The sequence below is a fragment of the Giraffa tippelskirchi genome, chromosome Y (genome assembly GCF_054371585.1).
Source record: "Giraffa tippelskirchi isolate mGirTip1 chromosome Y, T2T-mGirTip1v1.2.pri, whole genome shotgun sequence".
Classification (NCBI taxonomy): domain Eukaryota; kingdom Metazoa; phylum Chordata; class Mammalia; order Artiodactyla; family Giraffidae; genus Giraffa; species Giraffa tippelskirchi.
The window spans coordinates 11,544,375-11,566,094 of NC_137290.1; the positions used below are offsets into that span (position 1 = coordinate 11,544,375).

General features: G+C 43.5%; 1 protein-coding gene and 1 non-coding gene across 23 annotated transcripts; both read left to right on the top strand.

Moving 5' to 3' along the window:
* Window positions 1-789: 789 nt before the first annotated feature.
* Window positions 790-19,987, top strand: LOC145537787 (ubiquitin-like modifier-activating enzyme 1). 22 transcript variants are annotated; one of them, XM_081568607.1, is made up of 25 exons: window positions 790-913; window positions 3,338-3,396; window positions 3,498-3,666; window positions 3,791-3,925; window positions 4,557-4,663; window positions 4,874-4,964; window positions 5,071-5,203; window positions 7,516-7,613; window positions 7,716-7,862; window positions 7,991-8,167; window positions 8,270-8,374; window positions 8,465-8,545; window positions 8,903-9,058; window positions 10,898-11,063; window positions 11,183-11,379; window positions 12,980-13,044; window positions 13,408-13,606; window positions 14,526-14,600; window positions 14,714-14,900; window positions 18,235-18,323; window positions 18,551-18,643; window positions 18,769-18,960; window positions 19,229-19,330; window positions 19,437-19,537; window positions 19,696-19,987. In XM_081568607.1, the coding sequence occupies exons 2-25, from the start codon at window positions 3,341-3,343 to the stop codon at window positions 19,829-19,831; spliced, it is 3,057 nt and encodes a 1,018-aa protein (XP_081424733.1). In that variant the 5' UTR covers window positions 790-913; window positions 3,338-3,340; the 3' UTR covers window positions 19,832-19,987. The 22 variants fall into 22 exon arrangements, with proteins under 22 accessions (XP_081424733.1, XP_081424745.1, XP_081424736.1 ...); XM_081568619.1 differs by having other exon boundaries at window positions 19,441-19,537; XM_081568610.1 differs by having other exon boundaries at window positions 13,408-13,603.
* On the top strand, window positions 7,086-7,158 carry TRNAW-CCA (transfer RNA tryptophan (anticodon CCA)). The gene has a single exon. It is a non-coding gene; the product is annotated as a tRNA-Trp (tRNA).
* Window positions 19,988-21,720: the final 1,733 nt, after the last annotated feature.

Here is a 21,720-nt window from a genome sequence, read left to right on the forward strand (position 1 = left end):
ATTGATGCTTTTAAACTGCGGTGTTGAAGAAGACTCTTGAGAGTTCCTTGGACTGCAAGGAGCTCAAACCAGTCAATCCTGAAGGAAATCAGTCCTGAATTTTCATTCGAAGAACTGATGTTGAAGCTTAATCTCCAATACTTTGGCCACCTGAGTTAACAACTGCCTCATTGGAAAAGACCGTGATGTTGGGAAAGACTGAAGGCAGGAGACAAAGAGGAGGATAGAGGATGAGATGGTTGTATGGCATCACTGACTGGATGGCCATAAGTTTGCCAGAACTGGGGGAGTTGCTGATGGACAGGGAAGCCTGGCATGCTGCAGTCCACAGGGTATCAAGGAGCCTAACACGACTGGGAATGAACTGAACTGAAAGTATGTGTTGCTAGAAGAAGAAGAAGAAGAAGAAGAAAAGCAGCTATGGGAAAGGTTACTTCTTTAAGATTTCTGTTTCCACCCAAATACACTGAACTCCCGGGTTCCTGAACTTTCTCTATTTCTTGCTTTGATAGGCCAACACTTTACCACTGAACTACGAAGGAAGCCCACAAAAACGATGTAACTATTGTATTTTACCTTGTACCAATTTTAAAATGGCAAACCACTCCAATATTATTTCCAGGAGAATTCCATGGACAGAGCAGCCTGTGGGACTACAAGCTCTGGAGTCACAAAGAGGAGGAAACGACTGAGCTATTAACACTAGTGCATGCAGCCACCAGAGGGAGCTATCTTCCCCTTTCCTGCAGCATACGTAATGACGTGTCTAATGCGGCTGACGTCAGCCGTGATTCACCAGTTGGCGAGACAGAGAGGAAGAGCAAGCTTTCCGCGATAAGCCTAGTGGCCACCATTTTGTCTCTGCGTTGGAGGTAAAAAGGTGTATCAGTGAAAGGGGCAGCAGGGAGAGCAGGTAAGGCTGAGGCTGCAGCAACTATCTGTTAGTTAGTCGGCGGGGAAGGAAGAGTAAAAAGAGTGCTTTGGCTGGGTTTGGCTTCTGCTACACGTGGAGTAGCCGGCGGAGCCACGTGGCGAACTGGCATTGGTAACAGATGGCTTTTGTCTGCTGCTCTCCTCTGGCAGCACTTTCGGGCAGCGATTTTTAGCCAGCTTTTTTCGGAAGGGTTTTGGGGAGTTCTTGGGATTCAGGAGAAGAAGGGGACGACAGAGGATGAGGTGGTTGGATGGCATCACCGACTCAGTGGAAATGGCTTCGGGTGGACTCCGGGAGTTGGTGATGGACAGGGAGGCGTGGCGTGCTGCGGTTGATGGGGTAGGAAAGAGTCGGACACGACTGAGCGACCGGACTGAACTGCTGTGCTGCTGCTGCTGCTGCTGCTGCTGCTGCTGCTGCTGCGTCGCTTCAGTCGTGTCCGACTCTGTGCGACCCCATAGACGGCAGCCCACCAGGCTCCGCCGTCCGTGGGATTCTCTAGGCAAGAACACTGGAGTGGGTTGCCATTTCCTTCTCCAATGCATGAAAGTGAAAAGTGAAAGTGAAGTCGCTCAGTCGTGTCCGACTCTTCGCGACCCCACTGGACTGCAGCCCAGCAGGCTCTTCTGTCCATGGGATTTTCCAGGCAAGAGTACTGGAGTGGGGTGCCATTGCCTTCTCCCGAACTGAACTGGGATACCCTAAACTGAGTTTAAGGGGCCGTGTAAGTGCTGGTGCAAGGGCATAACAGCCAAGTGCAGGGTGGATGTTACCCTTTCTTCCCTTGGGTTCCAAAATCGCACCTCAGGGCTCCAGAGGCCCCGATTTCTGCCTTTAGAGGCTCAGGTCCACATGTCTAGTCAAAAATCTCACTGCCTAGTATCTTACAGCACCAGGCTCAGAATTGCTAGGCATATATTCCTATGAAGACCTTAAATCAAAATTAGTACCTTCACAGCTTCCAGGAGGAACCCAAGCCTGGGCCCGGTGTGTTTACCCTTCAGTTCCCTCAAAGAGACTTTTCTCGAACATCTTTGCTGACACACCATTTCACTCACTCGTTTTCTCCTCCTAGCAACCTTGCAGAGATTAAAAAAAAGTACAAGACCAGTGAATACTACTGACCCTAACTAACCCCTGCTGAGAGACCCCGTCCACACAGCTCACCTTCATTGTAATCTCTTATCACAGAGATCACTCTGGACCCAGTATTTCCAGTTAAAATACAATCTTTCTTTAGCATGTCAGTTTAAAGACCTTTCATTTCTACATCTCCTTTAAGAAATGTTCCTAAGGCCAAGATTTCTGCTTAGTGGCCCAGCTCCACAAACTCCACTTTAGCATTTCCATAAGGAAACACCTCTGAATCCAATATTGTTGTTCACTAATATGCTTTACTCCTAAGCCATTATCTGCTGTTGGAGAATACCCAGGTTTTTCACTGTGGCACAGTTCTTTTCAAATAATCCCAGGTATCATCCCTCAGAACCCCCTAAGAGATAAGACACCAGGCAGAAATTCTTTGGATATATACTCCTTCAGACATCCTTCCCCAGTTCTTCCCCAATTCCCCCCATTTCTGTGGCAGCATCTGATAACACCCTTGCAGATTTTGGTCCTAATCATCCCTGGTAGAGGCTCATCTTCCCAGTCTTGCTGGTGCTCTATCTGTGCATTCGAAAAGTAGCTAATTTTCTAGCTTTTTAAAAAATCCTGTTACTCCACATCTTGCCTTATACTACACCCTGAGGGCCTTGGGAGGCCCCCAGCATCCTCATTCAGAAGCTGCAAGTCTTCACTTGTGGTCTCATTGGCCCATAGAGCATTATCATATCCCCTACTCCAACAGCCTTACATCAGCCTGCATCCCCTGCTCAGCATCTATTCAGCCTGCCTGAAACCCAGGCAGACGTTGTGATCTAGCCGGGGTGTGGTCCTGAGTCTTCAGTCTGTTACTTCCTGAAACTCTTTTCTCTTCCTAGGGAATGTCAGCTGTCTGAGCTCGGCTTTCTGTTTCCTTCCTCTCAGTGGCTTTAGTACCTAGCATGTTTTCATTCTTCTTTTCTTAAAATGAGATTATTAGTACTAAACCCCTTCTCTCCCTTAGAGTTACCATTAACAAAAAGAAAAGTCTGCCTACATCTGGCTCATCTCTGACCCTTTTTCTAAAGATGCCCAGCTTGCCACTGTCGAAACAATGCATGTCTGGACCTGATTCAAAACCAAGTCCTGATTTCTCCTCTGCTTGTTCTGTGATGTCCACAGAGCCATCAGGATCAGCCAGTGTCTCTAACATAAATCTTGGAGGTGGGATGGTGTTGTAGTTGGTGGTCGAGTAGCAGTATCTCTGTTATTTAAGCCCTTATTTTATCTTGCTGAAACTTTTTTTCCCTCCATTCCTAGGAAATGCCAAAGAAGTGCAGTGAAACAGACATAGATGAGGGTCTTTACTCTCGACAGTTGTAAGTGTGCCTAAACCTGGGTATATGAAGCAGCAGAGGGACATAGAAGACAAAGGAGGGTGGGCCAAGCCCTGACCCAGAGTCTTCTTCAAACCTGGCAGATATGTCCTCGGCCACGAGGCTATGAAGCATCTCCAAGCATCCAGTGTGCTGGTATCAGGCCTTCGGGGCCTAGGGGTGGAGATTGCCAAGAATATCATCCTCGGTGGTGTCAAAGCTGTCACCCTGCATGATCAGGGCACTGCTCAGTGGGCTGACCTCTCGTCCCAGGTACCCCTTCCTGACTCCCTTTCCTTGCACAGGCACCTAACTGCTTGATCTCTGCATTCACTTCACTTTGTTCCTTTCTGTACCTTCTTCTAGTTCTCGCGTTCCTTTCTGTACCTTCTTTTAGTTCTACCTGCGAGAGGAGGACATTGGTAAGAACTGGGCTGAAGCCTCACAGTCCCGCCTTGCTGAACTCAACCGCTATGTGCTAGTCAGCACCTACTCTGGGGCCCTTGTTGAAGACTTCCTTAGTGATTTCCAGGTATCTGCAGCATCAACCTGCCTTACTTTTCTCAGATCCATTTTCTAGTTTGTTCACTATTTTTTTTTTCAATGGATTGGGCCTGTGGGTGCTGATACACTGCCTGGGGTTTCCCAGAGAACTTGGGTACTGGGTACCCATCTACCCTTGTTGTAGTGGTAGAAACGTACCCTTGTGATTAGGGAGGAACATTTGGACAATGATTCTTTCCACATCATTGCTGAACAGGGTTAGCTTTGTCCTATTTTGTTTAGTCTGAAAATGGAAACTAATGAAAGCGTAGGATTGGAGGTGAAATGCCAACTTTTACAGAGTATGTAAAAGGGCACGCATGGTTGTAGGAAGGTAGGAGTGGGTGTTTGCTTTTCAAAAAAGTGAATTAGTTGGTCTTCACATTCTGTCCCACTACTACCTCTTTACTTTTCTTGTCATAGTCTGGGAATTCATATTCATCTTGAGATTTCGCCCTCACTGAGTGTGATACGTGTATTTTATATTTGTAGAACAGGTCAGAACTAGTAAGCCTGAGCCCTGAACATCTGGCAGTTCCTGACCTGCCTTTCTCCTTTATTTTCTTACTCCCCTTCCTCAGTGCCAGTCCTTTTTGCAGTGAGCTTCTTTCTTGTTACAGGTGGTGGTCCTTACCAACTCTCCTTTGGAGGACCAGCTGCAGGTGGGTGAGTTCTGTCACAGACACGGAATCAAGCTGGTGGTAGCAGACACTCGAGGTCTTTTTGGGTGAGTGCCTGCTTCTCCCTTTATCCTAACTCCTTCCTAGCCCAGGCCCAAACCCCCTGGCTCTCAGTGCCCTAATGATTCTCTTAAGGAAACCAGGTGTGCAAGTCTGCATGTCCACCTCTGCCCATACAGCGTAAGCACTGTCTGATTACCAGCATGATGCCTCAATACCCAGGTTCCTGGTCTCAGTCTTGTTTTCTCCTTTTACAGGCAATTGTTCTGTGACTTTGGAGAGGAAATGATCCTCACAGATTCCAATGGGGAACAGCCTCTCAGTGCTATGGTTTCTATGGTTACCAAGGTATGGAGTCTGGCCCCAGGATGGTATGTTTGTAGCCGTGGTCCTTGTGTATGCTCCTGGTACCCTGATCTACATATGAGGTTTTCTTTACTTCTCTTCCAACCAGGGCAACCCTGGTGTTGTCACTTGCCTGGATGAAGCCCGACATGGATTTGAGAGCGGTGACTTTGTCTCCTTTACAGAAATTCAGGGCATGAATGAACTCAACGGCATCTGTCCACTAGAGATCAAAGTGCTGGGTATGCTAAGCCTGGGGTCAAGAAGTGATTACCTAGAGCAAAAGGAGAATTGTCCCTGTGGTCATACAGACGTGTGCTGAATTATATATACCACACGCCAAGGGGAGATAAGTCTCTAATCTCTCACCTGGGATTTATAATACAGGTATCCAAGTAGCCTTAGTTGAGAACTGTGAACTGAACCTAGAAGCAGAATAGATTAATACCACTAGCGTTTGATTCCATCTGGCTCATTGATTGCACCTCTCTTTTTTTTTTTCTTTAACTTTCAGACTGTATAAAAGTAAGTTCTGCATTGACTTTTCCAAGTAATACTTCATCACTGCACACACACAACAAAATATTTGCAATTTCATACATGTCATAAAGTTCTTCAAGCATGAAAAAGCTTGAAGAGCATTTTTATTTTATAATGCTCAAATTAAAATTATTTGATTCTGTTTGACAGTTACATGTTCTCTAGGTTTACATGTGCATCCAGTGTCGTTTTGCTTCCGCCCAAGCGCTTTATCTTATGTTGTATTTTAGTGGTGACTCTTCTTGCTTTTTGATGTTTGAAATTGTCTTTCTTTCAGAATGCTTGATTTTGAAAAACAATTTTTTGCAGAGTGTAGCATTCTAAAAATGTGGTTCTGTTCTTTCTTGCCTGTTTTCCCTGCAAAGTCTCCTGTTCTTTTCGTTGTTCCTTTGTCTTTAATGTGCTTATATTTTCTGTCACTGATCTTCAGCAATGTATTGATTATGATACACCTGAATGTAATTTTGCACTTATGATAGACCTTTGTGTAATTTTCTCCATGTTTCCTTTGTGATTTATCAAATTTATATTAACTCTGAGTTCATAGCTTTATCAGATTTGGAAAATTTCTGTGTCCTCCCCACCCCTGTTTCCTTGGTCAAAATACTACTTTCTCAGCTCACTCCCCACTCCATCATCTTGTTGCAGATCTCCAATTGCACGTATTTTAAGCCACATTACTTTTTTGGTTTTTCTACCCCCTCTTTGTTGTATTGTGGATAATTTCTCCTACCGTGTTAAATCTACTACTTTTTTCTTGTGTGTTAATTTGGCAAACATACCAAGTATATAAAGTCAGTGCACACACGCATGCATGCATGCACGCTAAGTCACTGAAGTTGTGTCCAAGTCTTTGCCTCGCTACAGACCATAGTCTGCCAGGTTCCTTTGTCCATGGGATTCTGCAGGCAAGAACACTGGAGTGGGATAGCCTTTCCTTCTCCAGGGGATCTTCCCAACCCAGGGATCCAACCTGGAACTCTTTTAACATCTTCTGCATTAGCAGGCAGGTTCTTTACAACAACAACCCCTGTCAAGTCATAAAAACATTTCATACGTCAGTGGAGTTCTCAGTAATCATAAATTAAGTAAAGAGTGATTTGGAAGATAGAAAAAAACACAAGCTGCTTCAAGTGAAAAAAAATACATGGAATTTAATGAATCCCAACAAAGGCATGAGCAGAAAAATGTTTTTTAAAGATATAATGCTTCACAGTTTACAGACTTGATGAAAACTAAAGCCAGAGATCCATAATCTGGAAATTTTTGATGGAAGCAACATAATTGTGGATTTTAGAGTTGTCAAGCTACATTTTCTTGTTTTCATAAGTTTTGAGCTTATCTCGTTGATGTTGGATCCTGTAAGAGCTCGCTGCTTTTTCTTCAGAGTGACAATTTAGACATCGAGTAGCTATGGTATTGAAGAAGTCAGGATTGTGGAGTTTTTTGTTTGTTAGTTTTTAATGAAAGTATTTTTAATTGAAGTGCAGTTGACTTAGCATCTTTTGTGTTGGTTTCTGTTTTATAGGAAAGTGATTTAGTTGTATATATATTCTTTTATGTATTCTTTTCCATTATAGTGCTTCCCTGGTGGCTCAGAGGTTAAAGCGTCTGCCTCCAATGTAGGAGACCCGGGTTCGACCCCTGGGTCAGGGAAGATCCCCTGGAGAAGGAAATGGCAAACCACTCCAGTATTCTTGCCTGGAGAATCCCACAGACGGAGAAGCCTGGTGGGCTACAGTCCACGGGGTCGCAAAGAGTCGGACATGACTGAGCGACTTCCCTTTCTTTTCTTTCTTTCTTTCTTTCCATTATAGTTTATCACAGGGTATTGAATATGGTTTATCTCTCCTGGGTGTAATAGTTTGCATCTGCTAATCCCATTTCCAATCCAAGGTAGAGGTAGGTGGCGAAGAGTGAGAGTGGGAGGTTTTGCCATTCTGGTTTTGATAGTCCTGTTGATCTTGGGATGGTGTGAATTGACAGATAAGCCTTCATGCTTTTTATCCTCTAGGTCCCTACACCTTTAGTATCTGTGATACTTCAAATTTCTCTGATTATATCCGTGGAGGCATTGTCAGTCAGGTCAAAATACCTAAGAAGATAAGCTTTGTGAGTATGTATGGGAGGGTATACTGTAGGGTTCCAGGTATGTTTTCTTTTGTTTCATTTTGCTTTTCTAGTTCTGATGTGCTATTCTCTGTTCTCCACCAGAAATCCTTGCTCAACTCACTGGCAGAGCCAGACTTTGTGATAACAGATATTGCCGAGTATTCTCGCTCTGCTCAACTGCACATTGGTTTCCAGGCCTTGCACCAGTTCTGTGCTCAGCATGGCCGGCCCCCTCGGCCCCACAGTGAGGTAGGTGGGTGATCAAGCCAGCCTGGGTCCTTGCACCAAAGCTCCGCCATTACTTCTTCCATCTCTTTACTTTTTCTCCCTCTCCCCACAGTGGCATGACTGAGCCTTTGTTTCTTGTGTCCTACCAGGAGGATGCAACAGAACTGGTGGTCCTAGCAGAGGCTGTGAGTGCTCAAGCCCCGCCAGCAGTGCAGCAAGACAGTTTGCGTGAAGACCTCATCAGGAAGCTGGCTTACGTGGCTGCTGGGGATCTAGCACCCATGAACGCCTTCATTGGGGGCCTGGCTGCTCAGGAGGTTATGAAGGTAGGTGTGGTGGGAGTGGGCCAGGTTTCTTCCTGACTCTGCTACTTGCTGTCAGGCTATGATTAGCCAGGGATCACTTCCCCTTTCTTACCTCCTCTTCAGGCCTGCTCTGGAAAGTTCATGCCTATTATGCAGTGGCTGTACTTTGATGCCCTTGAGTGTCTCCCTGAGGACCAAGAGGCTCTCACAGAGGACAAATGCCTTCCAGTATGTGATGGGGGCCCACAGAGAAGGTATTACTTTTGTCCTCTCTAATGGACCTTTTCTCTAATCCTCTCCTCCCTTCACATGACGCAGTGCCAGAACCGTTACGATGGGCAAGCGGCTGTATTTGGCTCCAGCCTGCAAGAGAAGCTGGGAAAGCAGAGATACTTCTTGGTGAGAATGCCTGTTGGGCAAAAGCTACTTTTATTTATTCTAGCTCTGGCCACCTCTTCTGGAGTCTCCCCTTGCCTTAGAAGGGAGGGTGTTTGATTGTACTATCATCTCTTCTGTTTACTGTTGTTGTGTTTTTGTTTTGTTTTGTTTTGTTTTCATACCATGTCCTTGATTCCTGGTCTTCTGCCTTTTTCCTGATGAGCATGCATTTTTATGCTCCTGGGCCTTAAATATGCAGTCTTAGATTCTGTTAACCAACCTCTCTTACAGTCTCCAGAAAGAATAAGGACTGAGGGGTGGCTTTGTTACCCAAGGCCCCCTAACCATTACCTCTCTCTCTTCTTGACTGCCTTTCAGGTGGGTGCAGGGGGCATTGGCTGTGAGCTGCTCAAGAACTTTGCCATGATTGGCCTCGGCTGTGGGGATGGTGGGTCAATCACAGTTACAGACATGGACGTCGTTGAGAAGTCAAATCTGAACCGACAGTTTCTGTTCCGTCCTTGGGATGTCACGGTGAGTGAGATGGACAGGGTTAAGTTGTTGAGTTTTTCTCCTTTTTCTTGTTATCCATCATACTGACTTAGGTCTTTTGTGTTTCCCCCTTTCCTTCAGCTCTTCCCTTAATTTTTCTCTACAGTTCAGTTTTTCAGCAGGTATTCACTGAGTACTTATATCTTGCATTTGCCATTTTACATCTCTCCCTACTCTTTTTTTCCTTTGATTTTTAGTTACTGCTTATGTGAGATTACAGAAGCTAGGTTATAGAGGAAAGTCTTTTGTTAAAGTCAGGGTTATTTTTTGCCTGCTCGGTGTCTGCCTTTCATTTTATCATGCAGGTGCTAGGCTCTACTTTGATAGTTGAGATATATAAGAAAGTAGAGAAGTTTCTGCTCTTCTCTGATGTGATGACATAACATTGAGAGAGTCTCAAAGTTCGGTGGAGGTAGACAGCGCTCTTTCCTCAAGTCCACAGCTGTGTTAAGACTTACGGGGATATTATTTTCTTCTTATTCTCATCTCACCAGTGGGATGGGGAACCTTCCTCTCTGCTTTTGAAAGCTGTCTGAAAAGGACACAGTGTTTTCCAAATGACTAGATCAATGTATGATGGTACAGAATTGTGCATTAAAGGAGATCCTTTCAAAATGCATTGAAAACCAGTGGATGTTGCTATGGATTCCACATTTCACCTTGCAACTACATTTGTAAACACTTGTCTACTTTTATGTATTTTTTTAAATATCACCTGAAAACTGTTACTGGAACTTTTTTTGGCAAGGCTGAATACCCCTTATGTTCTTTTAAGCAACATATACAATGCATTGACTGCAGTACTTGTGAAAATTCATCTGTCTTCTAAAACAGCTTAAGACAAATTTGCAAAACTGTTAATACAGTTGATTCCTGTCTAATATTAAAGTTTCATGTTGCAATGTTTTTCTTAACATTTGTGTTATGTAATGGAATTATCTGATTTTTAAACAGACTTATATAATTTAAACATTTCTCTGTTTAAATGTCTAATGTAGGGAATCTTGATGGCTTTGCATCACATTAAAAAAACCTTTCTAAGAGCTCTGCTTTTGCCAAGTGCTAGAGTGGATAAATAACAATAGCACAATGTATAGTTCAAACATGGGGTGAAAAATAATGTTTTGGGCTAAGGATGAAAAGCAAGATAAAGAACAAGTACCATGAGAGGATAGTTTGCAGTGTGGTAAAGAAAGTTCTCATTGGAAAGGTGGCATTTCCACAGAGAATTAAAGATAATACAGGTGAAGTGGAAGAAATCTCAGGAAAGAGTATACCACATAAAGATAGCAGCATGAGGAAAATCTCAAGGTTGAAATATTCTTTCTGTGGTTGAGAGACAGAGACAGTGGGAGATCATGGGAATAAAGAAACTTGTAAAAGTAATAGGGGCCACCTCATCTTATCCTTAGTTGAAAGTGGGAACCGATAGAAGGTTTTGAACAGACCACGAACTTGCGCTGACACGGGGTTTCAGAGGATTGTGCTTTTGGTAAACCAGAGGATCTTGGTTTTCTCGCAGTGAATGCACACCATGTGCATTCTGGGTGCTGGCAACTAAAAATAACAATGCATATTGGGTAGATAGAAGAAACAGGGGCTCGACCGATTGTCTCCTATCGTATTACTATTTTCTTTTTCAGCCCTGTTCCCAATTTGTTTCAGCCTCAGGTCTGTGGCACTTGTCATATGCCACAGGGCCCCCTGAACTAACAGTGTTGGTCTTGAGCATCATTACTTAATCAGTTTTCAGAAGAGGTCTGCACAGGTGTGTTGGGTGATTTTATACATGACAATTCTGTTTCCCCTGCCCCTAACCAGAAATTGAAGTCTGATACAGCCGCTGCAGCTGTGAGCCAGATAAATCCACACATCCGGATTATAAGCCATCAGAACCGTGTGGGCCCTGAGACAGAGCATGTATATGATGATGATTTCTTCCAAAACCTGGATGGTGTGGCCAATGCCCTGGACAATGTGGACGCCCGTAAGTGCGCTGGATGGGTGAGAACAAGGCCAGAGCCGTGTTTGTGTTTTCGGGAGGGAGTGTCATCTTCTCCTGTACTGATGTTTACCTCCCCTTCATCTGTTGACTCTTTCCCACAGGCATATACATGGACCGCCGCTGTGTTTACTACCATAAGCCACTTCTGGAGTCAGGTACACTGGGAACCAAGGGTAATGTACAAGTGGTTATCCCCTTCCTGACAGAGTCATACAGCTCCAGCCAGGACCCTCCTGAGAAGCCCATCCCCATCTGCACCCTGAAGAACTTCCCGAATGCCATCGAGCACACTTTGCAGGTGATCAGCTGTGGGGGTAGAAAGAGGTGGAACAAGACAGGCCTCTAGACAGTGCCAAGCTCTTTTTATTCCAATGATGCAAGCCTCAGTGTATATAAAATGTGCCCTCCCTTCAAATCTCCTCCCTTCACTTTAAACCTAGTACCCTAAACTTTTTGGAATGCTTTTTCTTAACATGGGAATTTTATTTTGGTAACATACAGGAAAGTATTATGTATACTATATAAAACATTTTACATAAGAAGTGTATATCTAAAAAGTGAAGATGTCTTTCTTTATATACAGAATACAGTTTTCTTGCTAAAGAAAATCAACTTCTTAATATCAGCTCTGCTGGTTATTTAAACCTGTCTCTACTGCGTACATATTTACGACTGATGTTCTGATTTTTTGTCCAAAATACATTTAGCAACTTGTTTGTCAGACTAATTCTGTTTATGTAACGTGCATATATAAATGTATGAACATATTTGTCATCAAGATTGACAATGTAAAAGCCTCCCTTTAACTGGAACTCAGAAGCTAGCCCTAATTCCTGTCTCCTTTTCGGTCCCAAAATAACCATCATTTTACCCAAATAATTCCTAATGCAGTTTTTGAGGATGTGTCGGAAGTATGAGATTAGTCAGAAAATGAGAAGAAACAGTTGAATCTGTCACTTTTCCTTTCAGGATGAGTTTATACTTATGGACTCAGTACACAGTGTGTCTCTCTGCCTGTCCATGCCTCCCATGTCTGTGTGTGTATGTATATATTTATAGTCAGAGACAGACGGAGGGAGAGGTAGAAAGATGTGTTGGTGTGTATGTGTCTGTTTCTCTCAATATGTAAAACCTATGCAAGGTTATGTTTCCGTTACTCTGTTTCTTTCTACTAACATATAGAGAGGCCAATAAAAGAGCTTTGTGAAATGGAAATTTTACATTGAGAGTTACTCACAGGACTTTTGCAAAGCATTTACATTGGTATGTCCTTGTGACATTCAAAATAAGTTTTAAATACACACCTGTGTGCTTATTCTTTGATATTCACTCCTTGAGGTATAGACAGTAGTGATACAGACTTGTGAAAGGAGGATACAAAAGTCAAGATGTACATGAAGGTCACAAAAGTGTGGCAGAGCTGGCATTTGAATCTGGATCTCCACCAACAGGATGCCTCATATCACTGTGCCTGGGACTGTATTTATTGATCTCTTTAATTCTCAGGGGCAAAGTGCTGTTATTATTTCTCCCAAGTCCCCAGAAGATCATTGTGGAGAGATAATGCATGTTTCCTTGTTGGGGTGAACTTTTTTTTATAATTTAGGCATGACATACCTAGGGTAACGTGTTCAACCTCAGAATAAGTTTACCACAAACTTCGGCTTGTGTAGTAATCTCTGCCCAGATTAACATCATTGATTTTTAAATAGAATGGGGGTTGGGGCTTCAAAAGTTTGAGGTGTCCCATTGGGATGGCTTCATGCCTGTTTTCCCATAGCAGCCATGCTCTTCCTGTTTGCTTTATTTCCCTGATGGTCTCTCTTATGCCTGCAGAAACTTTTTGTTATCTCATTCGTTTCCTGTACCTCACGTAATGTTTTCTGCCCTGTCTGCAGTGGGCTCGGGATGAGTTTGAACGTCTCTTCAAGAAGCCAGCAGAAAATGTCAACCAATACCTTACGTGAGCACTTTGGTCCAAATGCCTCCTCACCCTGTCTCTGGCCCATCAAAGCACTCTGTAACTTCTTAACAGTTAGGAGCTACTGTACTTTTTTTTTTTTTTTAGGGGGCTTGGGGGACACACCAAGAATCACACAGTAGTACGTGGACACTTAGTTCCCCAGTCAGGGATTGAATCCATACCCTCTGTGGTGGAAGCACAGTTAGAGGACCACCAGGGAATTCCCTGGTCTACTTTCTGAATAAATTAATGGTTGCTTGGGCCTTATACCTTTGGAAGTCAGGACTGACTTTCCACAGACATAAGCTTACTCCTGGGATCACTGTGTAATTCTGCATTGGTTTCCCCTCTGATTCTTGATAGAGACCCCAAGTTTGTGGAACGAACGCTGCGCCTGACAGGCACCCAACCTCTGGAGGTGCTGAAGGATGTGCAGCGCAGCTTAGTGCTGCAACGGCCACAATCATGGGCTGACTGTGTGACCTGGGCGTACTACCACTGGCATACCCAGTACTCCAACAGCATCAGACAGCTGCTGCACAACTTTCCTCCTAACCAGGTAGTAACACAGTTGCAGGGACCATTTGTCAACAGGTTTACCGGAAACAGTCTGCCCCAGCGTTTTATAATTTTTTTAAATTTATTTTTAAATGGATGATAGTTGCTTTACACTATTGTGTTGGCTTCCGCTATGCTTTTGACATGATTCATTCCAGTTAATCCCGCTGTGGCAAGCTCAGCAAGGCTTTGAGAGCTCTTAGAATGATTAAGCAAGTGATTTTTGAGGTCAAAGACTCCCACCCTTCTTCTCTAATCCACAGTCACTCTTTCCTCTAGCCGTCAGATACTTGGTTATCAGTTTCCCTTAGACATAGGATGTGTCATTGCAGAAATACCAGTCAAGACTGTCAAAAGTGTAGAAGAAAAAAGTCAGGGTAAATGGCATAGAATCTAGCTGTGTTCTCTTGGAACAAGTTATGCAGTTCCTCTCTTCACCTCGGTATCCTCATCATGGAATTAGGCATAGTGATTCCTAATTTCATGAGAGTTTTATGAAGGTTAATTGCTATTTAATAGTAAATTGTTAGTACACTGCCCAGTGGGCTTCCCTGGTGGCTCAGTGGTAAAGAATCTGCCTGCAGTGCAGGAGACCTGGCTTCAATCCCTGCGTCGGGAAGATCCCCGGGAGAAGGGAATGGCTACTCATGCCAGTATTCTTGTCTGGAAACTCCCATGGACAGAGGAGCCTGGCATGCTGCAGTCCATGGGGTCACAAAGAGTTGGACATGACGTAGTGTCTGAACAGTAAGAACAAAGTGGCTGGCTGTCCATAAAAGGTTCATAAATATCTCTCTATCTGGCAGAAAGTGAGTGTCAAAGGATAGTGAGTTGGGCCTTCCAGGACTGAAAATGAGGAGTCACGGTTATGAGAGAGGCTTCTTGTGGCAGGTTCTGCTCCCCCAAATCTTTCTGTTTTCTAGCTCAAAGGTTCAGGAGCCCCTTTCTGGTCGGGGCCTAAACGCTGCCCACACCCGCTTATCTTTGATGTCAACAATGTAAGTCTACTCTCCTGGGTCTTCTGTGGTTGGGTGCAAAGTCGCTGAAGGAGGCTGAGCCTCTGTAGGGGAGTACTGATGTTCTTACCCCTCCTTACCTTGCTTTCTCTTAGCCCCTGCACCTGGACTACGTGATAGCTGCTGCCAACCTGTTTGCCCAGACCTATGGGATGGTGGGCTCTCAGGACCGGACTGCTATCACCATACTCATTCAGTCTGTGCAGTTGCCTGAGTTCACCCCAAAGTCTGGCATCAGGATCCAGGTTTCTGACCAGGCGCTGCAAACCGGTTCCTCCACTGGTGAGAGCACATTTGTTGGGCTGGAGCCACCACACCACTTCAGCCCATGTCCATGCAAGCCTCCTGTGCACTGATGTTTTGCCCCTGGCTCTTCTCTGTCATCTCCAGTCTGAGATTTATCCAGTGCCCTTTTTCCTTGCTTCTTCTGTTTCCAGTAGGGTTTTTTTTTTTTTATAAATTTATTTATTTTAGTTGGGGGCTAATTACTTTACAATATTGTAATAGTTTTTGCCATACATTGACATGAATCAGCCATGGGTTTACATGTGTTCCCCTTCCCGGACCCCCCACCCACCTCCCTCCCCATCCCATCCTTCTGGATCATCCCATTGCCCCGGCCCTGAGCCCTTGTCACATGCATCGAACATGGAATGGTGCTCTGTTTCACATATGACAATACACATGTCTCAATGCCATTCTCCCAGAACGTCCCACCCTCACCTTCTCCCTCAGAGTCCATAAAATTGTTCCATGCGTCTGTGTCTCTTATTCTGTCTCGCATATAGGGTTATCGTTACCATCTTTCAAATTCCATATATATATGCATTAGTATACTGTATTGTTGTTTTTCTTTCTGGCTTACTTCACTCTGTATAATGGGCTCCAGTTTCATCCATCTCAGTAGAACCGATTCAAATGTATTTTTTTTTTAATGGCTGAGTAATATTCCATTGTGTATATGTACCACAGCTTCCTTATCCATTCGTCTGCTGATGGACATCTAGGTTGCTTCCATGTCCTGGCTATTGTAAACAGTGCTGCGATGAACATTGGGGTACACGCGTCTCTTTCAATTCTGGTCTCCTCGGTGTATATGCCCAGCAGTGGGATTGCTGGGTCATATTAATAAAATTCTAGCAAACAGAATCCAACATCATATTAAAAAGATCATGCATCATGACCAAGTGGGCTTTATCCCAGGAATGCAAGGTTTTTTTAACATCCGCAAATCAATCAATGTAATACACCACATTAACAAATTGAAAGAAAAAAACCATATGGTTATCTCAATAGATGCAGAAAAAGCCTTTGACAAAATTCAGCATCCATTTATGATTAAAACCCTCCAGAAAGCAGGAATAGAAGGAACATATCTCAACATAATAAAAGCTATATATGACAAACCCACAGCAAACATTATCCTCAATGGTGAAAAATTGAAAGCATTTCCCCTAAAGTCAGGAACAAGGCAAGGATGCCCACTTTCACCACTACTATTCAACATAGTTTTGGAAGTTTTGGCCACAGCAATCAGAGCTGAAAAAGAAATAAAAGGAATACAGATAGGAAAAGAAGAAGTAAAACTCTCACTGTTTGCAGATGACATGATCCTCTACATAGAAAACCCTAAAGACTCTACTAGAAAATTACTAGAGTTGATCAATGAATATAGTAAAGTTGCAGGATATAAAATTAACACACAGAAATCCCTTGCATTCCTATACTCCAATAATGAGAAAACAGAAAGAGAAATTAAGGAAACAATACCATTCACCATTGCATCAAAAAGAATAAAATACTTAGGAATATATCTACCTAAAGAAACAAAAGACTTATATATAGAAAACTATAAAACACTGATGAAAGAAATCAAAGAGGACACAAGCAGATGGAGAAATATACCGTGTTCATGGATTGGAAGAATTAATATAGTGAAAATGAGTATTCTACCCAAAGCAATCTACAGATTCAATGCAATCCCTATTAAGCTACCAATGGTATTTTTCACAGAACTAGAACAAATCATCTCACAATTTGTATGGAAATATAAGAAACCTCGAATAGCCAAAGCAATCTTGAGGAAGAAGAATGGAACTGGAGGAATCCAGTAGGGTTTGATTGAGACAAATTCTCTCTTGCACTACTTCTTTCTTCTCCTTCTCTCAGGTGGACCATGTCTTTTTTTGTGTTTTTTCTTTGTTTTGTTCTATTTTCCTCCACTACTTTTTGTGTTCTTCTGAGGTAGAAATGGATGTGATTTCTACCACTAGTCTCTCTCTGCCTGATTTCTTCCCTGGTTCGTCTTGACAGATCTCCTCATCTACATCCCTGCTTCTCTTTGATATGTATCTGTAACCTGTTATTAATCGCTGGGTATCTTTCCTCACCTCTCTCTCAAGATATTCCTCATCTCCCCATCTGTAACTGTCCCCCAACTTAAAATTCCATGTCTCCCCTACCCGTCTCGTGATCTATAAGCCCCTGTCTACATTTTATCTTCTTTGTATGTATCCCTCAATTTCTTCCCTTGTATATCTCTCCCCTCCTCATATATCTCTTGCAGTTTCGGTCGAAATAGCTACTCTCACCGACTCCTCTTTAAATTTCTCTTTATGCATCTCCCTACCTGTCTCCCCTTCAGATACTTTCTACTGTCTTCTTTCCTATACATTTTTTTTTTCAATCTGCACTGTTATTCTCCTCCTTCCTTCTCAGATGTGTCCTGTTTATCCCATTTCATACTACTCTCTTCTTTCCTATTGGTGCATTTCCCGGCAATATCCCTTTCTGTATCTTTTATCCCCTGGTCTCCTGTTTGCCTTTGTGGTTTCTTTCTTATCTCCACTTGGCTCTGTCTTTCTTCTTTAAAATGTCTTATATTTATGTCCTCATTGACATCCTGTGTTTTTCTTTTTTATTGTGGTAAAAAACACAAGAGATTTACCGTCTTAATCATTTTTAAATAGACTCTTAAGTAGTATTAAATACAGTTATATGGTGCAGCAGATTTCTAGAACTTAACTTGCAAATCTTCAACTCTATAGCCATTAAACAGTAACACCCCAGACCTCTTCCCCTCTGCCTCTGGCAAACAATACTGTATATTCCATCTCTATGATTTTGATTTTTAGGTACCTTATGCAATATTTGCCTTTCAATCTCCGGCTAAGCATGTAGTTCTGAGTGCATTTATGCTGGTAAACTGCCAGGATTGCAAATGTTCCTTTTTTTAGGAGGCTTAATGTTTCACTGACTGGATAGACCACATCTTTGCATCCACTCATTCATCAGTGAGCAAGTTGGGCTGCTTCCCTCGTTATTACAAATAGTATCGCTGTCTAAACCTTTCTTAGCCTCAGTCTTTTTCCCTCAGTGTCTCTAGATGTACTCAATTTTCATGACCCACACACCTGTCTACTTCTTTTTTCTTTGGGGTGTTTCTGCCTTACCTTTCCCGCTTTGTTTTACTCTTTTCCAAGGTGTCTTCCCTTTTTAAATCCTTTATCTGTGTGAACTTTCTCTGCCTTACTTTGGACTCCTGCTTTCACCTCAGACCGTGGCATGGAATCGAATATGTATCTGAGGATTGACATGTACTATCTGCTCTCTGCAGATGATAACAGCTTACAGGAGCTCAAGGCCATGCTGCCGAACCCAGAGAGACTTTCTGGGTTCAAGATGTACCCCATCAACTTTGAGAAGGTGATTAGGAGGAGGTGACTCTCAGCAGGAGAACAGGACGGGCTGAGCCATCTTTAGCTTTTGTGAGGTTTACATGCCTACCATATGGCCCAGTTATTTTGTGGTCTGGACATCTTTGGCTGGACTGGCAGGTGATGGAGGAGAATAGATGTCAGTCCATACTAGCTGAAAACCTTTTGTTCCTAATCTGCTTCCTCTATTCTTCCTCTGTCTCCACTCAACAATAGGATGATGACACGAACTTTCACATGGATTTCATTGTGGCTGCATCCAATCTCCGGGCAGAGAACTACAACATTCCCCCCGCAGACCGGCAAAAGGTAACTAAAAATTTGGATCTAACCTGGAACCCTTTCCAAATTTGAATCTGCCACATAACGACCTTTTCAGTGGCCCCTCAGCCTCTCATAACAACCACCTCTGCTCATCACATTCTGTGTCCTAGAGTAAGCTGATTGCAGGGAAGATCATCCCAGCCATTGCTACAACCACAGCAGCTATAGTTGGCCTTGTATGTCTGGAGTTGTACAAAGTGGTACAGGGACACCAACAGCTTAAGTCCTATAAGAACAGCTTCATCAACTTGGCCCTGCCCTTTTTCTGCTTCTCTGGGCCCCTTGCCCCACCCCGTCACCAGGTAAACTCTTGTTTTTATGGAAACTTTTGGTATTACGCATCAGTGAGTGATACTATATGTGTATATGAGTAGGTGGTATATGTATCTTACCCTTGGAGAAGTGGCTCTAGTTTTCATCATTCTGGAGGGTTGCTTTAATTTTGTGCATCCTGTGTTCATTGTTTGAACCTGTGCACTGTGGAAGTGAAACTGGCATATTTGTGATTGAAAGAGGAGAGTAAAACCTGGGCTTCTCCTCCGATTTACCCTACTGTGCTTTATCCCACAGTTTTATAACCAAGAGTGGACACTATGGGATCGCTTTGAGGTGCAGGGGCCGCAGCCTAATGGTAAAGAGATGACCCTCAAGCAGTTCCTTGACCACTTTAAGGTAAGGCCCCCTTCTTCACTTACTACATGTAGGGTAGTGCTTGCCCTGGTTCCTGGTTTTGTCCATCCTAGTGACATGGTTGTCCCTCCTTTTTAACTATCTTCAGACAGAGCACAAATTGGAGATCACCATGCTGTCCCACGGTGTATCCACGCTCTACGCCCTTTACATGCCATCCAGCAAGCTGAAAGAACGGATGGATCAATCGTGAGTTGGGCTCCCTGGGCAGGGAGAAAGAGGTCCTGTCTGGGCTAGGAAGTAGCAGCTCTCTATGCAACTCATATTTACTGTTTTCCTTAGTTATTTGCCCCTATATGTCCTTTTCTCTTTTTCTACTTACCTGACCCTGTTATTCCTCATACTAGGGTGACAGAAATTGTGAGCCAAGTATCAAAGCGAAAGCTGGGACACCACGTGCAAACATTGGCGCTTGAGCTGTGGTGCAATAATGAGGATGGCAAAGATGTGGAGGTTCCTTATGTACGATACACCATTTGCTAATTCCTTTATGCTCCTCTTCCAAGTTTTCATTCAACTCAGTGTTTCCATTTTCCCTATATTTCTGGCAAAAGCTGAGCCTCAAGTCCTTTGGAGAACTTGTTGTTGTGGCTTCCTGTGTTTAGTGTTGGAATTCTTAATAAAGAGGTGTTAATCCAAGTGTGCCGTATCCTTCCTTTTGCAAAGGCCTGAACCTAGTTGCCTTTGGAAGGAGCAAGTTCACATATTAATCCAAAAGGCTCCGCACTGCGCCAGCATGGAATTTGTCTTAAATCCAGGGTTATCAGATAAGATTAAATCCAGTTGTTTTGCCAGAGCTTGCTTTGCTCCATTTTCCTCCTGTCCTCTGCTTACAGACAAATAGAGACACTTGTAGGTTGGATGTAGAGCATATCTAGCCTTACCGCATGCATTATATCTGATTCAAGTTCTACTCTCTTGCAATAACAGTTTGCAAGGTGGTAGAATTTGGGTCTGGATTATGGGTCTGAATCTTGCCAGTGTGAATATTCTTTGTTTCATCTCTTGAGTGATCAGATAAAGAGTTGTTTGCAAGAAGAAAAAGATTTAATTAATACCTATAAGTGTTGCAAGTAGTACTGCACATGATACTATTTTTTTTTTTTTTTGAGAATATACTTTAGCTTCTCTGTGTCCTAGAGCTTGGTCCTCTTCTAGCTTACTTGCACTCGGATGGTTTATAACCGTGCCTTTTTGCTGTGCGGGATCCTCATCTTAAGCTCTGCTCAACTGAGGTTTCATGGCCTTAAGATGTACACTTATGAAGAAATTACTGACCGGAGAAGAAAAGTCCTTGTCTGCTGTACCCTGATGCCCTCATCCCTGGGTCTCCCTGTTTCCTTCTTCGATATCAGCAGACTGGGAAAACTTAAAAGGGTTTTATCATAGATGAACAGTGAGAGTACACACAACCACTGCAGAGCACAGAGCACAGCAGGCACACTGACCAGACAGCTGAAGGAACGAGTGTGTTCAGCTGCCACTGTATTTCTTCCTTACCCTCTGGTACCAGCTTGGGTGCTTAAAGGTAACTACTCAAACCCTCGGTATGTCACCCAGATATGTAAGACCCTTGTTCTTACACAGCAGTTAGAAACAGCCCTCATTCCTAACTCAAACCTGGATATTGGAACTAGCTAAGCCAGTCCATGAACCAGGCAGGCCTGTCAACATCCAGGCTACTGTCTGGGCCAGCTGCAGGCCAGACACTGTGTATGTCCTTGACTCTTCATCACCACAGTATTAATCTTCCAGGTGACCTCAGTTCTTCCATAGGTTCTTTTTGTTCCCAGAAAAGCCATGGACACAATGAGCAGATTTTCTTTACCTCTGGTATCTTACTGAATGGTGGTGCTAGTTGTCGAGTTTAAATGGAGAAGTTTCTCCAGGATTGGCACTTGGGCATCCTCATTGCCTACAGCACTGAAGACACTAACATTTATCCATGGTTTCCATCATCCTAGTGTTCGAAGGCTGCCTAGAAACTGTATTCTTCTACCTCTTTTCTCCACTCTCATAGGTCCAGATCCTCAAGCATGGCATTACGGGACTGTCTGGGCAAACAGTGCTCAGCACTACAACCCTTAAACCTCATGGGGCTGTTTAGCACTTGAAATGAGGCTACTGCTACTGATTAACTTAATGCTTCATTTTTTTGTAACTTGAAATATATACATGTAGAAAGGGGCTATTGCAATGAACAGCAAAATGTCCCTGCTCCTTGGCCTTCATCTCCCATCAACTTCTGAATCACTCAGGAGACAAACAAATTGCCAAGGACAAGACCCCAGACAAAGCAAAGAATTCACGTGAGGACTTTAAGGCCGAGGAATGGAGCATCTTCAGAAGGACCGCTATTGCCTAGTCCCTGG

What these genes read in the sequence shown, in the direction of transcription:
- LOC145537787 (XM_081568606.1), top strand. Translation starts at nt 3,106, where the DNA reads ATGCCCAGCTTGCCACTGTCGAAACAATGCATGTCTGGACCTGATTCA. An exon ending in AGCCATCAGGATCAGCCAGT is followed by an intron (nt 3,220 to 3,337) that starts GTCTCTAACATA and finishes CTCCATTCCTAG; the next exon opens with GAAATGCCAAAGAAGTGCAG. An exon ending in CCCCTCGGCCCCACAGTGAG is followed by an intron (nt 7,863 to 7,990) that starts GTAGGTGGGTGA and finishes GTGTCCTACCAG; the next exon opens with GAGGATGCAACAGAACTGGT.